Here is a 17803-nt window from a genome sequence, read left to right as displayed (position 1 = left end):
TCCCACAATGCTTTGCTCGAGCATGGCGAGTTCAAAATCCCAGCCAATCAGCGCACGCCTACTGGATGAAATTGGCGGCAGTCATGGAGGAGCGGGTTTAAACGTGGAAACTATTTGCCTGAGGAAATTTAAAAAGTAACATTTAACGAATAAACATTAAAATAAGCTGAATTAGTTTATCACGTAACTTTATAATCTTCAGTTTACCGTCTAACTTACCAATGTTATGAATTTAATCTTATTCTATGGTTTAAAAGCAAAAATATTTATCCTGCTAAACATTTAATTTTTAAGTTACATAAGTATCAAGAAATCAATTTCATTTTATGAATCTAAAACAAATAAACTCTATAATATATGCAATAAACACAGTTCTGTTATATTAATGACGACGTTGAAGACATTGAACTGAAATAATCTTTATTAAAATGCCTTATATTGCAGTGATCAACATGGTTAAAAAAAATGAATGCTCATCTTGCCTTTAAAAAGACATGGTCAGAAATGAGGGATGAATTATATCCTCAGGGAACATTTCAAAAAGTTTTGTGAATTAAAAATGACTGTTTAGAAAACAAACAAGTTTAAAAAGCAAGAAAATGAACAGCAGAACAATAACATTTGCAGTACTGGAAGTATCTTGGAGAAAAACAAATGCAAGTTAAGAAAAGGGAAATTTTTTTTGGTTTGTTAAATTCGATACTTGCCAAAACAAATCTTACTTTTTACAATTTTTTCATCTTCCACATTTATAAAATGAACAAAGCAGTTATAATAAAGTGGTACAAGGCACAGAAATAGCTTTTCATATATATACACACACACACAAACATAAGCCTTATGCAAGCACAGAAGATGCTGACAGAAGTGCCTAAAGTCATATTGTCAAGCAGACATTAAGATATTACTCTATGTAGTAGCAGCACAATGCAAACAGTTAAATATTAAATTATTTTTTAGTGTCACAAAGAATACCTTAAAATGCAGCCATTACATAAGCTATAAATGTGCAATTTCAAAGAGACTCATTTTGTTTAACTGCATACTTTTGCCAAGTCTCCAGGGTGATTAGGCAAGTCTTCCAGTAGTGCTGGGTTTTTTCTGTAGATGTAAGCATTCGCATCGGCATCTTCCATCTGTACCAGCTCAGCCAACGAGGAGACGCAAGTGTCGTGATCGTTCAGCATACCTGGCAGACGAGAGGACTTGCGTTGGATTCTTGTTGATCGTCGAACCGGTGTCAGAAACTTGAGGTCTTTAATGGTGCTTTTGCGTCGAGAGCCACTGCCTGGTGCCTCCTCGCATTCGATTCTCTTTTTTACACTAATAGGACAAGACAAGGAAACATTCGTTTACACCCAACAGTAGTCTTCTCAAAAAAAAAAAAATAATAATAATAATCTTCTAAAAAGGAGTGTAAGTCTTGAAAAAGAAATTTGAAAATATATCATGTTAGAGAAAACTTTGAGTAAACTAACAATTTAATAATAATAACAACAACAACAAATCCTTTTTGAGCATACTGAAGCCCACATTACAACTATAAAGTTAATGCCACAGATAAACAATTTAATTGGGATTCCATTCAGATGTTTTTATTTAGGTTATGAACAATATAAAAACATTGATATCCAATCAAAATGTATTTAACTTTAAAGTGATTAAGCATTTAAAGTAACAGAAGGGATACGAGCACTTTATAATAAAAAAAATTTTTTGCTTTATTGGTGTGGACTAGGCCTGCACAACTGAAGTGAAACCAAAATGTGCACATCATTTAAATGATCATATCGAATTTAAATGATTCTGACAAGCATTTGTTATGTTATTTTCTCTTTCATAGTGAACACAAAGTGCTGTGCATGAGAATAACTGGGTTTACTGGGTCAGTACATATACTGTAGTCTATATAATGTTGAATATAATGCAAGAGGGAATCTGATATTGATAAATGTTTCATTTTACCAATTAAAAAATGGTCTAATAATGTTGTCAATGACAGATTGCAAGCATATGTCTCATATTAACATAACTCAACTTTATAATAATAAATAGTTGTATTCTGATGTCATCACTTTATTGGCGTTAACAATCAAGAGAACCTAAAGTAGTCAAGTCTGCACCATTCCATGTCTATACAAAATGTAGCATTTTAACCAGCAGTAGACCTAAACATAGGACTATTACTATTATTGTTGTTTTGGCATATGTTAAAAAATAAATAAATAAAATAATAATATAACAGCCTACACATATTAACCTTTATTTTACATCGACAGAATCGTGATCTTGATGTTAAGCAAAAAATATTTACAAATAAATGTATTTGTGTACATGGTTGAATTTCCTCAAACTCACCTTTGCAGATAAGGAGTAGTTTTTACATTGTATTTCACAATGGATGCTCCTTCCGTCTCTGGAGTGGTACACCTCATCTCCTCGCCATCATCATCTTCACTATCAAATAGTTTCTTCTCCTGAGGTTCCAGATCATCCTCATTCTTTATGTCAGCCTTTTTAATGTCATCAGTAATGTCTTCCTCATCCCCAAGTTCTTCCTCTTCTAGAATTTCAAACACTCTATCTGTTGTGTGCTCCTCTACTTGCATTTCCATTCTTTTATCTGCCGGTGCATCACATTCGTCAGCATTCATAGCTATAAAGAATGGGTAAGAGAAAAATAAAGAAATGTATTAAAACCACAACACAGGTAATAATACTAATGCATAAAGATACTGAATGAGACGCACCATCCTCACAAGATGAGGGTGTTTCCATCGCCTCCAGTTTATCACACAAGTTCATCACCAGCTGCAAAACAGAAATTCACATTGTATAAATCGCTGTATAAACATGCGTTATTCCTTTTTCACCAAGGCAGTTTGCTGGTTCGGAGCAAGAGACTAGTTCCATACTATTCATTTTTCTTTCGACACTGAAAGCATCCAATAGTATCTGGATGTGCAAGTTGAGACTGCACATCTCAGACTTACAATGTTAGACAAAATGCACCTAATATAGCTAGTGACATCATTGTGAGGGGTGGAGGTGGGGTTAGATGTGCGCATTAAAAACATTGCATGCAGTGGCACAGTCTGCATCCAGAAGCATCAGCTCTGAACCAGAAAAAAATGGTTCTTAAGTAGCACCAAAATAATGCTGGGCTAGAAGTAAAAAAAAAAAAATGCTTGAATCAGAGCTTTAAGCATGATTACTGGTGACCAATGAGACTAACAGAAACGATTTTGAGTCCCATTTGTGAAATAGCAGCTGAAAACAATCCTAAAAACATTGTTATTACTTGTAATTTACAACTATACAAACTAAGGCATGCTGCACAAACATGTTGATTCACAATATTTGGCTACAGATCGAAAATTCACAAAGCTACTACCATTATTAGCAACTAAACACTGATGGTGTGTTTTAATTCGGGGGTTTCTGTGCATTGTTGGGAAAGATGAGATTATACAATGTCTGATATGGATCTACGGTGGCGCTCTAGCTTTTGGAAAAGCAAAGTGGTTCTAAAAAGACTTCACTGGTGGACTAGCTCCAATTTGGCAAAAGAACTTGATATAAACTAGCACCCGGTTCATGCTGGTGGAAAAGGTGTATATGCGTATGTGTGCCTCATAAATAAGTCTATTTCATGGTTCTTACCGACTCCATTCTTATCTCTGGGTCAACTGGCAGATCCATGTCACTATTGTCCAGCAAGTCTAATGTAGTATTCATAATATTGCTTGATTCACTTGTATTCACTGGTTTTGTGCCAGGGACTTTATCAGTTTGGTTGCTGGTCTTCAATGCAGGGGCTGGTTTTACAGGCTCTGTCTTCTGCATGACAGGCTTCGATTGGGCACAGGTAGTAGCTTTGGGTCCAGGTTTAGGCTGTGGAGCTGGTTTCCGTGAAAGCACAGCTGAGTTGTCTGAGATCGGAGGTCTCTTTAGAGACTTTCCTTTAGAAGCCAGCCACTCTGCAAGCTTTGCTCTGAAAGGAGAGTAGAAATTAAAATCTAGATATCCTCTGCTATAACCATACTGTCCCATTGTTTAAACTGCTCCTTATGCTTAATTCTTGCATTGTTCAAAACATTTTTAATTTGACATTTTTGAGAAAGTCTGCATACATTGGTGCATTTTCATAATATTGCTATCAACTAATATTGAAAAACATTTCTGTGCATTTAAGTTATACCAACACTACAACTGCATATTTGGTGGCCTGACAACAAGATCTAGAGTGCAAGATTTTGAAAATAATACCCTCATCTGTAAACTGTGACATCAACCATATTACATATTCAGCCTATATGTAAACAAAAGTTCTTGATCACTGTGTGGAGCTTCTTTCCCAAGAGCCTGGTGAAAAAAGTTCTCTCAAAAAGTGGTCCTTTTTGCAGTAAACGCCTTATTTTCAGTTTAATTATTTACAGTTTGATACCTAAATACTGCATTTTAGTGGGATTTTAAGCACAAATTTTAGCTGAAATAGCTTATCTGATAGTCATCATAACCACACTTTTTGATGTACCAAAAATATTGCCTAAAGAATAAAGAAATATGAAAAAAATTCAAATGCATTACATAATTTATCATTAGGAAAAAAAAAAAATTGGGATTTGGAAAAATTTCAGGAAGTTTTAAATTAAAAACCATGACCTACTGTCATAGGCATGGGACGATAACTGGTGTCAAGGTTTACCACGGCTTGGAAAAGTCAAGGTTTTAATAAGAAAAAAATGCTCTGTTATACCGTTCCCAAGGTATATGCATATGCAGGTTTTTTTATGTATTTTTTGTGTAGTAAAGAAATCTTATACCAGCACATGCCTAGTCCTTTATTAGGCAAGTAACAAACTGGCACATTAACTTTCCTTGGTCACGATTTGGCCATTTGAATTTGAAAAGTTATGAAAACAAAACAATAATAAATTATGTAGAGCGTCACAATTTTTTTGCCTCTATTGGTAAAAAAAAAAAATAGAAATTTTTAAAAAATCATGGATAACAATAGTTAAAATAATATTAAAATTCATCTTAATATTTGGTGCTTCACACATTTTTATTAGTTATTGTTTGTTTCAAGAATAAGGTCCACGATTTAGAATAAAAGTCACTAGTAAAATGTTCTTTTTTTTTCTATTTAAAATCAATACAGTAGCAAAATATGACTTAATTTACGTCAGATTATAAAATGAAAATATTTGTTGGCATTGGGCAAAACTGATTAGCTGAAGTCCTGCCGAAACAACAGCAAACAGAGCATTCTGCTTGGTCTTAAAGCCTTTTTTGATGGTTTATTTTCACTATTTAATGATGGCATAGAAGTCAAAATAGGATAAATGAGCTCATGTATGCGACAAATTCTGGACCTTTGACAATGAGGGTTGGGTCTTCCGAACAGCCCGAACTCCCTCTGGTAACAGGCCTGAAATCATTACAAATTAACAAAACATAATACAACTCACCTTCTTTCTTCAGCCGTTTCCATTTGTACTTTGTACTGGCTGACTGTACTTGTGACAGGCCTGCTGACGTTTTGATCAGTGAGAGGGGGCTTGGGTTTTGGCACCTGCACAGGTACCTTCTTCTTCATAGTGAAGGCTTTGTTGGTGGCTGAGCGCCCTGTAGCTAAAGGGGCTGGCCTAGGAAGAACACAAGCTCGGTGGGCTCCTGTTTGGGAGATGGAGCTTGGCACCTTTTGAGGTATTTGCTTAAGAGAAACAGACTTATGAACTGGTTTTTCAGTGACATTCCGAGGGACATCAGAGACCGATTTTGATCTGGATGACAGAGCGGAGTTGACTCTAGGTTTAATAGAGGTTTGCAGAGAAGTAACAGACTTTGACCGAATTTTGGACACCTCAGGTTTTGCTTTGGTCTCATCCGGTTTTGAAATCACTTTCTTTTCTGTGGTCTTCACGTCCCCACTGGGTTTTCTGAAACAATCGATTTTTGACTGTATCACACGGCCCTTATATGTGCCAGGTTTGGATTTCTGGACAGCAGAGACCGTAGAAGGTGGTTTCTGAACTTCTTCCACAAGCTTTCGTTGCCTTATAGTCTGCTGTGTACGAAAGGCCTGGCTTAGAGTGTAACGCTTAGCAGGATCAGCATCATTACTTTTGTTCTGAGCTCTAACATCCTTTCCCTTCTTTCCAGAGTTATCCTCCTTTAAATCATTCTTTGACTGAAGGGGTGCCGTTTTACATAGGACTCTTTGTTTTGATGCAGTACTGCTGATGACTTGTTTTTTAAGGCCAGAAACTGGTTTAGTGTTCTCCTTGTTTCTCTGAAAAGACAATGTTTTTACAATGAAAGAACATTAGGTAAGCTACATATCAGGCAAACACTTATTTTTCCACATGTAGATGTAAAAAAAAATGTTTAAAGATTTGATCTGCTTTATAGAGTGTGGTGTGTACCTTTCTCACCACAGACTCCATTATGTTCATCTACCAGTGTAAGGACAGTTCTTCAAAGATGACAATCTTTCCCCTGCAGGGTATCACATTGTTATAAAACTCAAACAAAGAAAACAACAACAACACGAAAAAAGTCTGAATTTCACATCATTTTAAAAGATGTTTTTCTTTTTAAAGGCAACATTTCTACTATGAAATTAACCAGAGTGATTGGGGTTGATTTACAGCCTGTTCCTCCTCTTCTTTTTGTCATTGTCCATATGATACAGTATCTGAGAATTGACTGACACATCTCAGGAATGTAGTAACATTAATTAAGCCAGTGAATAAATATGCACTCGTTTCATAATCTATTTCATACAGAATTCCAGAGTTTGACGTTTTGTTCTGTTCCATTGATTGCCTATTGATTATTTAAGTTTATCTAAGGTGTCTTATCTAAGGATAACAGCCCAGATGAGAAGAGTCCTTCCAGATGTTTTCAGTCACCTATGATCTTTTCCAAAGTTGCGTATGTATACTCTGCTTTTTGCCCATTAGGGAGACCACACCCTGCTACCCAAATAGCTTTTCCACCCCAGAAAAATACAACTGGTAATTTGTCAATTTAAAATAGTGTAAATCCAGCAAATACCATTTTTTTAGAAGTCAAAACTTAGGTTCTGTGTAGTCTAAAATGAATATAAAAATGTCTGAAAACTCCTTTTTTGGTTACTTAAAAAATGTACCTGAAACTTGGTCAAAAGTAGTTCAGAGAATAAAACAAAAATACGTTTTAGCCTAACACAAAAACCTTCTCTTTGGATTCCACATTTAATACATGTACGATATGAATAATATTAATCCCACTTGACTTAATTCATTATTAAAATGCTTGTTAGATTTGTCGATATTTATGACGAATGTTTGACAGGACAGATGTATCCCGACGACGCTGGATGCTAGCCTATGTGCAGCACTAGCTTTTACAAAATAGACACGGAGTGTTGCTCAAAGCATATATCAACACATTTAAACGTCTCAACACGATTAACTCAAAAACAGTTTACATTTTATTCAACAATATGCTTTTATTGCGCCAACTTACTGAAGAATCAACAAACACTCTCTGTTATTCTAATGTTGCCCACGCGAATAAAGTGCCAAATCATGACAATACTCACATAGCATTGTTAAAGCTGACAAAAACGACATATAGCTTACGTTATCTCTGCCTTCTTCTGTCAACGAGGAAAGACACGAACCTCAAACTCAGGCCAAACCTGAACTTGAAAAATATTTGAAGGAGATTGAAGCACAACACGCGCTTTTTCAACAGATTTGAGTTCGGCGCGGCGAGCTCTGCGATTGGTGATGACAGTTTCTGAGTCACTCTAGCTGACAAATCGTATTGGCTGCTTTGAATCACGTGATGAAAAACAGAGTTGGCTCCACCCATTTTACTGAAAACTGGGTGCTGCCTGTTTTGAACCAAAATAAAATTCCTCTTATAACTGCTCACGCAGTCGTTTCAAAACCAATCCAGTTGAGCAAAGACCTGGTCTTCGTTTATTTTTTTGATTACTGTAACGGCTTTATGTGAGAAATAAAAAGGTGTGGGAAATAAATGTTCCTTAATGAAAACAAAACCTGTCAGACAGGGATTATTAGGTTCAGTAGTTGATGCTCAAGAGTGTCTGCTATTAAAAAGATTAAGATAAATTTAATCTGTTTTGGTGATTTTTGTGAGTTGATAGAAAAAGCACACAATCTCTTCTTACGTTCCACGGTTAAAGGGATAGTTCACCAAAAAAAAAAAAGAATATATATATCTATTCTTATATATATATATATATATATATATATATATATATATATATATATATATATATATATATATATATATGTATATATATATATATATACACACACACACACACACACTCACCAGGCCTGTAGCCAGCCTGGTAAAAAGGGTGGACCAATTTTTGCAGTTATGTGTGCCTTATTTTCTGTTTTAATTCTGAGATTTAAATGCTGCATTTTAGTGACATTTTAAGCCCTATTTTTAGCTGAAATAGGTTGTTGGATGGTCATTAAACCCACATTTTTTGATGTACCAAAATATTTCCTAAAGAATTAGAATGAATGAACAAATATGAAAAAAATACTTATTTTAAATGTAATAAATCATATATCATTAGAAAAAATAGGAATCTGTTTTAAATAAAAAAATGTAGCCTATTGTTATTTATTAGGCAAATAACAAATGGACTTAACTTGTTAACAAAGGTTCGGCGGCGGAACCACGCTTCACGTTGTCTCCTTGACCAATCACCTACTTCCCAAAACTTAATTAAGGCAGACCAGCCCTCTAGCACTGTTCTTCTCGTTCCCTTAAATCCACTCTCCCTCCATTCACAATCCTATAACCCTTTATTTCAATCACTCTACCAAAATGTAACAGAGACGGTACACCTACTCTGAGTCTCTGGGCATCATTGTAGGAGACCCGATCAACCCACCTACCTGTTCACTGTTTATCCTCTTACTTCCCTTCCCCTTCATCCCACTGTTGTCTTACCATCCCTATCATCCCTAAAACAAGCTCAAATTGTGGCGTGGTCCATGCCGGTAAAACTGCCAGTCACATTCATCTTCCCTTTTAAAGCATTTAAATAAAAAATTATTAAAACAACAACAACAACAACAACATATTACTACTACTACTACTAATAATAATAATAATAATAATAATGTACAATAAAGCCTCTTGTCAAAACGCACATTTGAAAATTCCTGGATAACAACAATGGCCAAAATTGTATTCAAATCAAATCAATTTTTTCAAATCAATAGCATTGGCCAAAACAGATTAGCTGAAATCATACCGAAGTGACAGCCAACAGAGAGACTCTTAAAGCCTTTTTCGATGGGTTATTTTCACTGTTTATGTCCCATTTATTTAAAATAGGACAAATGAGCTCATGTATGAGACAAATTCTGGACCTTTGTTTATGAGGGGTGGGTCTTCCGAACCACCAGAACCCCCCTGACTATGGGCCTGCTAGTTATTTGTTTACCCTCAAGTTGTTTAAAAACCTTTATGACTTCTTTATGCTAAACAAATTGAAGTCGATGGTTACCAATTTCCAGTTTCAACAAAAAAAAAGAAACTCATAAAGGTTTGAAACAAGTAAAGGTGAATGAGCTTTTATTTTTGGGTGACCTATATCCCTTTAAGACATTTTTGTCACAGCCAGATAAATCTAAATAGTACATGTGAAATAGGGTCTAAATTGCATAGGATCAGGGGCCTGTACCGCGATGGTGGTGAACAAACTCTTGCAGTATTAGTTTTGAGCTGATATGACCAAACCAGTGCAGTCAGACTTTGTTGGTACACTGTTAACTTTCTTTGTTGACTCAGGCTTTGATCTTCCAGAGGTTATGATGAGCATGCACATGAAAGCGGGACATCAGTAGAAGACAGCCAAACACATGCCTGTTATTGCAGGTCAGGGAAATTCACAGCCCAAAATTAAAAGGTTTTGAACAACGCATTTAAAAACATGTGACATAGCTTGCTTAGTTAGTTAGCAAATAGCTTGCTTAATTAGTGCAAATAAAGTTTTGAAGTTTGTAAAATGTATAGGTGGCGGCGCAGTGGCGCAGTAGTTAGTGCTGTCGCCTCACAGCAAGAAGGTCCCTGGTTTGAGCCTCGGCTGGGTCAGTTGGCGTTTCTTTGTGGAGTTTGCATGTTCTCCCTGCGTTCACGTGGGTTTCCTCTGGGTACTCTGGTTTTCCCAACAAACCAAAGATGTGCGGTACAGGTGAATTGGGTAGGCTAAATTGTCCGGAGTGTATGAGTGTGAATGAGTTTGTATGGATGTTTCCCTGAAATGGCTTGCAGCTGGAAGGGCATCCGCTACAACATATGCTGGATAAATTGGCGGTTCATTCCGCTGTGGCGACCCCAGATTAATAAAGGTACTAAGTCAAAAAGAAAATGAATGAATGAATGAACTTTATAGGTTTACAGAGACTTGGAAACTATAAGCTCTTGTAATCTTTTTTAAAAACCTTTATATACCGATTAAAAAATAAAGCTTTAATTTGCAGCTGTATGTCTATAAATGTATATATAATTAAACAAAAAAAAAAAAAGATTATTAAAGTTGGTTTGAGCCAGAAGTTAAATAGGCCTTTTTGTATTATGATTTTACTCCATATACAATTGAAACAGTTTCTGAAATGTGAAAAAAAAGTTGGCTGGTGCTTGATTTCATCCTTTGCGAACTGATTGGATGGCTGGGAGATGAGCATTGCTAACAAAATGGAGGAGGAATGACGAATGAAGAAAGAAGAAAGAAAAGCATAAATAATCTATGATAGCTATAATAAATAATCCTCATTAAAACTGCAGACTATTTTACCTTTACAATCGTTTTACTAAACAGTGGCGCTGCAGCAAGAAAAAGGGGAGTTGGTTGATTTTCTTAAATTGCTTTAATCTCAATCTTTAAGCCAGAACCAACACAAATATTGTCCCCGAGCAGCTAGCCTTGTAGCATGACATACCATGGCAACAAAAGAGATTAAAGCCAGCAAATCTGGACTCATGGTACAGCCAAATATCACAGGATGTGCAAATGTGAAGTTGCAACTTTGGTTAAAAGTCAAAAATATTAAACACAAACATCCGATTTTAAGCCAAGAGAGTTCAATAAAGTTCTGTGTTTCTTAGGGCAGAAATAAAAAGTGACGCAGAAGGTAGTGCTGTCACCTCACAGCAAGAAGGTTTCTTGGTCGCTGGTTCGAGCCTCGGCTCAGTTGGCGTTTCTGTGTGGAGTTTGCATGTTCTCCCTGCATTCGCATGGGTTTCCTCTTGGTGCTCCGGTTTCCCCCACAGTCCAAAGACATGCGGTACAGGTACATTGGGTAGGCTAAATTGTCTGTGGTGTATGAGTGTGTGTGTGAATGTGTGTGGATGTTTCCAAGAGATGGGTTGCGGCTGGAAGGGCATCCGCTGCGTAAAAACTTGCTGGATAAGTTAGCGGTTCATTCCGCTGTGGTGACCCCGGATTAATAAAGGGACTAAGCCGACAAGAAAATTAATGAATTAAAAGTGGTCTCTCTTTGTTCATATAAACATTTTCCAAGTTTATTTAGCAATATTAAATGCAATAATCAAGAAATCCCTGTAAGTCTAGCCTAAACACCATTAAACCAAATCTTCTCAAAGAAAACAGGAACTCAAAGTGGATATTTATTCATTCATTCATTCATTTTCCTTCAGCTTAGTCACTTGTTTATCAGAAGTCGCCACAGCGAAATGAACTGCCAACTATTCTGGCATATGTTTTACACAGCGGATTCTCTTTCAGCTGCAACCCAGTACTAGGTAACAGCCATACACATAAACATAGGCACTCATACACTACGCCCAATTTTGTTTACCCGATTCACCTATAGACCATTTCAATGTGGTCATGTTGTTGGCCCATAAACATGTAAGAATGGATTTTAACCACAGCAGTTCGAACTGTAGTTCTGCCGAGTGACTAAAAAAGTTATCAGCATGATGGTAAAAACTATACATTTCTAGTCAAACCATTCTTTTGCAATCTCTTAGCTAAATATGAGAGAGCGCTGATACTATGTGATTGTATTGTATTGCAATATGGAACAATTAAATGTTGATGTCAAATCAAAAGCAATTCACAAATACTTGAAAATTAGATGATTTAATGACAATAATTCTCTATGGTTACAACTGAATTAATTACAAAATAACTGTATAAAATGATAAAACATAAAATGATAAAAACATATTATATAAATTGTATCCAGCTTAAATGTAAAATTAAAGATACCAGAGGTAGAAGGAGAGACACAGAGGGAGGGAGAGAGAGCAGGCCCGGAAGTTAGCCTGATTGCAGTAGAGTCAGAGAAGATAGACTAAAGAAGAGGAGAGGAGTAGAGCAGGACAGCGCAGAGACAGAAAAGAGAGGCCAGGAAAAGAGACAGTGCAGAGTTTTACAACTATTTTGTATTTTTCTTAAACCATGTGACCAAAGCCCAAATGCTGAAACATTCAAACTGACCAATCAACATGTGACCACATCATAAAACCCCCAAAGTCCACATATCAGGCCCTGATGTTATCAGTATCTGCGTTTGGAGTCAATATGGACCTTCTTGAGTCAAAAAGACATGTTTTGTCATATAAACAAATGCATATAATAATGTAGCCTCTTACAACCATGTCTTGCTTGTTATCAAACTATTTCATAACTCTAACAAAAGGTAATTCAATCACAACTTCATGTTAAAACCTCCATCATAACATTATTTACCAATTTGTGGCTCTTTTTTGGATTCTCAGGAACTATTAAAAATGTAAAACAGGAAATACTTTGGGACCATTCTTTTTGTTTACATTCGTCAAAATGGTCTATACCGTATGTCTTTGAACTGTGGGGGAAACCGGAGCAACCAGGGGAAACCCACGTGGACATGGGGAGAACATGCAAAGTTCACACAGAAATGCCAACTGACTCAGCCGGGACTCGAACCAGTGACCTTCTTGCTGTGAGGCAACAGTGCTAACCACTGTGACGCCCAAAAGTGGACATAAAACACCAAGATTTAAAATTTAAAACACCAGGTGTAAATGTGAATGCATCTCCTATGTCATATAGTGATCCGACAGACCAAAACACGTCCAGGTGTAAACGACCAACGCAAGGTCTTCCATGTTAAACTAATCACATTCCTCCACTAGATGGCAATATATTCCACAGTCTTGATGCTCCAAGCCTGCTCTGCAGAATTTATGAAACCCCATTTAAACACTATGCGCCTTCATTTCAATGTGATAATGAGTAAATAAGGAGCTTATAGCTGTTGGGCTACGACTCCAACTGTGATCTCAAATTGCTTCCCTGGAGGGTTCCACTTTAATTAATTCAATATTTAATTCATGAGACATCCTGCTGACTACATGATTATATGAAGCCTTTCACATGCGTGTGGTCATTTCTGCCAGTTAATTATGAACTTTATTTATTTTAAATGAAGAAGGGTAACTAATTGTATGCTGTTAATTGTCTCTCCAGACTCCTTTATAACCTTTCATGGTGCAAATCTGAGGCAAGGTGGATAATCAAGCGTACCCAATTAGGTTTTAAATTTCAAGTAGACATGGAGTGTGAAAGCTTTACTTTTAGCTTTGTGCACAAAAACATTTGCTTATTTTTAAAAATTATTTAATATTAAATGTAATCGAGTCCCACAGTGCGAATGAGAAAACAAACACACAAAACAGGGCCTACAGTCGCTCACACTTAAAAATGGAAACATCTTTATTTAGAGTTGCTCTTCAAATCAAACTGCACATATGGCACTAAAATCAACCACATGCCTTGAACTGTACATCAAGCAAAGCATTTAAATCAACCATTTCCCATTCTGTATTTAATCTACACACTATGTTGAGCACTATTAGAAAACATCTAAGAGAAAATAATATTACTGATGTGGGATGAAAATCAGACTCCCAGTGAGATTGAAGTCTGTATAAAATCTAACAGCATGGAGCATTATACTTTAGGTAAACAATTAATCCACGCAAGGTAATCCACTGAAAATTGTTTGTTTTGGTAATCTTCAATCAAAGGCTGATCATTTTCAGCTGTGTTTGGAATGGCGGTATTTCTCTGTTGACATTAGTTTGACAGCGTCTTCAGCTATAATACTCTTAACCACGCCCTTCTTATCATTAGTTTGCTACAAATGAATGATGTGCAAAAAGAAAACCCCACCCCTACTCAATATTTTGTTTCAGTTGGAAGAAAATCAACATACTGAACTAAAAATCTCAGCAACTTCCGGCTCATGAAAATGTAAAATTGCATACTAGGCGTACATATTGACCTGACCATATTCTTCATATAAGAGTGGGCACAGCAATTGGAAACCATTCAAGCTACAAAAAACGAACTAAAACCAAACCTCCAAACTAGTCCGACTCAGGCTGCTATATCTATTCAAACTGATCCAATTCACGGTTTTTCGAAAACTGACCTGGAAAATTTAGAATATTTAGAAATCCCATTGACTTAACATTGGACATAATTTTGTAACCTCATAACTTTGCGCCAGACTGTCATAAAGACTTAAGGTTGAGCTCTTTTAACTCAGACTATATCTGCCAATCAACTTTCAACCTACTAGCCACACCCTAGCAACCACTTAAGGCACCCAAGCAACTGTCCCATAGACTTCCATTGTAAAAAAAAACTGCCATTTACTTTACATTTTACATACTAACATTTTATATACTAATTCATTCTAAAAACATACTAATGACATACCAATCCATACTAGAAACATACTTATCCATTCTAGAAACATAAGGACTAACATACTACTTGAAACTTACTTACAATATACCAATCCAAACTAAAAACATAATAACAAACGAATCATCCTAGCAACATGCTAATTCATTCTATAAAAATACTAGCAACATGCTAATTCATAATAAATTCATGCTAATTACATGCTAGTTTATACTAGAAACATGCTAGCTACAGTAGGTATAGCATTTGAAGTTTGCTCCTGTTTGACAGATCTGGGCCACAATTAAGCCATGGCAATATCACATATCAGCCAGAATTTAACCAAATGAACCAGAACTGACCTTATTCTAGGCCAGTTTGCTTTTATTACAGCCCAGATCCGGCCCACACCAAACACTTACGTCTTGACCACATCCTGAATGGAATGATGGCTTTAGGGCGGTCCACTCCTGTTTGTCAGATCTGGGCCACAAATAAGCCAAAGCAATACCACATTTTAGCCAGAATTCAACCAAATGAACTGACCCTATTCTGGGCCACTATTACTTCTAATAATGGATTAAACATGGGTAAACATCAGTGAAGTACATTATTTCATCACAGGTTGTGCCTTACTTCATTTTGTTTGCTGTAATGAACAAACTTTTCAAGCAAAGTTCTTAAAAGTTCCAAACGAAAATGTATATTAAGAGGTTCAGGGCTATGAGCCCAACCACAGCAAACACTTTTCTCCATGATCGTGACTTTGGTCGATGTGGTCCACATATGTTTTAAGATAACTGGGCCACATTTGCCATATCTTTGCCATATCATATCATTTGCCATGTCATATCTCTGGGCCACTTTAGGCTCACAGCCACATTAGCCAGAGCTACCTGTGCCAAATATTTGCCAAAAGTGGCCCACATTTGTTTTAGGATAACTGGGCCACATTTGCCATATCTTCTCTGGGCCACTATAGGCTCAAATCCAAATCAACCAGAGCTTACTGTGCTGAATATTTGCAAAAGTGGCCCCACATATGTTTTAGGATAATTGGGCCACATTTTCCATATCTTCTCTGGGCCACTAAAGGCTAACGGCTGCATTAGCCAGAGTTTACTGTGCCGAATATTTGTCAAAAGTGGCCCACATATGTCTTAAGGTAACGGGGCCACATTTGCACTTACATGTGTGAGCCACTTTAGGGTTAGACCCAGATTACCCTTGAAATGACTATGCCACTATTTTGCCAACTGTGGCTTACATTTGTTCTCTGTCATTTGGGCCAAATTTATCATTTTCCACATAGGCCACATTGGGCTCACATTCAGACTACATTTTGCCATAAGTGCCTAATCTTTGCCTTAAATGGCCCATATAATAATTAAAATGTTTGGCCCACCTTTTCCATTGTACAGGTGGGCCACTTCAGGCTCACATTCATTTTTTCTGGGCTGAAGGAATACAATCAGTGCCACATAACTGCCAAAAGTGGCCCACATTCGTATGCTATCTGGGAATAGCTACTTAGTGCAGTCTAAAAACATGTAAGCATCCCCATTTCCCTGTTTTCTATAAAACCAAAAACTGGAAATGGAGGGTGTATGATGTCATTAACATGATGAAGCAATGACACAATCTGTCTTAATACTCCCCTAGAGGTCTGGCATGAGCACTTGAGCAAAAAATCAGTCATGTAAAACTGCTGGACAATGAAAAGTCGTGGTTTTCTAAGTTGATACGGCTAGGAACTATTCCAGCTAATTCTACTCAATTCACCTATAGTGCATGTCTTTGGACTGTGGGGGAACTGGATCCATTTTTGTACAAGTTGCAACTTAAATAGGAAAATGATAGAAAATCTTTTTTGAATTTTTTTTTATCAACATGCTAACGGCCTAATACACGTCAATGATCTATGCTAAGCTAAAAGTGCTTTCGCCAGACCTGGTAGTTGTAAAATAAGCCTATTTTCAAAAAGAAATTGTGTGTTGCTTTAAAATAGTTGATTTCTTAGGGTTTTAACATCCTTCAAAACACTTAGGATAATGCAAGTACACAAGTCAGCAAATTACATAACACTGTCTGTTCTACTTGTTTTTAAATATTTTAAAGGTGCACTATGTAAATTTGACACCCGGTTAAACTATGTATTGCACTCCCCTGCAAAACAATCCAGCTTAAACCAGCCTAAGCTGGTTGGCTGGTTTTAGCTGGTCAACCAGGCTGGTTTAAGAGGGGTTTTGGCCACTTCCAGGCTGGTTTCCAGCCATTTCCAGCCTGGTCTTAGCTGGTCAGGCTGGCAGATGACCAGCTAAAACCAGCTTGACCAGCCTAGTCAAGCTGGGAGTCCAGCCAAAACTAGCTATATCCAGCTTAAACCAAGCTGGTCATTTTCCAGCCTGACCAGCTAAGACCAGGCTGGAAATGGCTGGAAACCAGCCTGGAAGTGGCCAAAACCCCTCTAAAACCAGCCTGGTCGACCAGCTAAAACCAGCCAACCAGCCTAGGCTGGTTTAAGCTGGATTTTTTCAGCAGGGTCCTGGTTTAAAACGAACTCAGGTTGCAGATTGAAAATATATAAAAGCAACGGCATCCGATAAAACTAATATTCTCCATATTAAAAGGAGTTTTTGTTCTGACCAACACCTCAAATTGATATATTAGAAACGGCTTCCATTTCTTGCAGCTGAACAACAGAAAACAACGACAACAATCATCTCAGGTAAACCTCATATACTTTATTCAGTATTCAATGCTAATAATGTGAGTTCAAATGCAATTTTCCGTGACATTTATTACTGAAAGCAGCAGCAGAACCTCAGATCTTAAAAACGACATAAACCCTTTTGAAATTGAACTTCAAAACTAAACACAAGTGATTCAGCATGTACATTTAATAATGTTAAAGAGGATTAATGTGTATTAAATAGGTTATAAACATTACCATTTCGTGAGTGAGTGCATATTCTGTGCTTCTGAAGGGCTGTATTTAAATTCCTGTCATGTTTCGTCTGGTGCAAACAGCTAAATTGCTTATCAACG

The 17803-nt window shown here is 36.7% G+C and overlaps 2 protein-coding genes across 2 annotated transcripts in view; both read right to left on the bottom strand.

Annotated features, from left to right (window-relative positions):
• Nucleotides 1-17803, bottom strand: part of lhfpl6 (LHFPL tetraspan subfamily member 6) — a 244718-nt gene that overhangs the window by 137280 nt on the left and 89635 nt on the right. The window lies entirely within an intron of this gene.
• si:ch211-266i6.3 lies at nucleotides 400-7759 on the bottom strand. Its single transcript, XM_087270881.1, has 7 exons — nucleotides 7635-7759; nucleotides 6432-6504; nucleotides 5475-6298; nucleotides 3664-3994; nucleotides 2751-2811; nucleotides 2359-2656; nucleotides 400-1323 (listed from the first exon to the last, which is right to left on the bottom strand). The coding sequence occupies exons 2-7, from the start codon at nucleotides 6459-6461 to the stop codon at nucleotides 1035-1037; spliced, it is 1833 nt and encodes a 610-aa protein (XP_087127007.1). The 5' UTR covers nucleotides 6462-6504; nucleotides 7635-7759; the 3' UTR covers nucleotides 400-1034.

This window comes from Danio rerio, chromosome 10 (assembly GCF_052040795.2).
Source record: "Danio rerio strain M-AB ecotype USA chromosome 10, GRCz13ab, whole genome shotgun sequence".
In the NCBI taxonomy this organism is placed as follows: Eukaryota; Metazoa; Chordata; class Actinopteri; order Cypriniformes; family Danionidae; genus Danio; species Danio rerio.
This window is presented reverse-complemented; position numbering and strand designations above follow the sequence as displayed.

What these genes read in the sequence shown, in the direction of transcription:
- si:ch211-266i6.3 (XM_087270881.1), bottom strand. Translation starts at nt 6,461, where the DNA reads ATGAACATAATGGAGTCTGTGGTGAGAAAG. An exon ending in TGGAGTCTGTGGTGAGAAAG is followed by an intron (nt 6,299 to 6,431) that starts GTACACACCACA and finishes TTGTCTTTTCAG; the next exon opens with AGAAACAAGGAGAACACTAA. An exon ending in ACTACTCCTTATCTGCAAAG is followed by an intron (nt 1,324 to 2,358) that starts GTGAGTTTGAGG and finishes TTGTCCTATTAG; the next exon opens with TGTAAAAAAGAGAATCGAAT.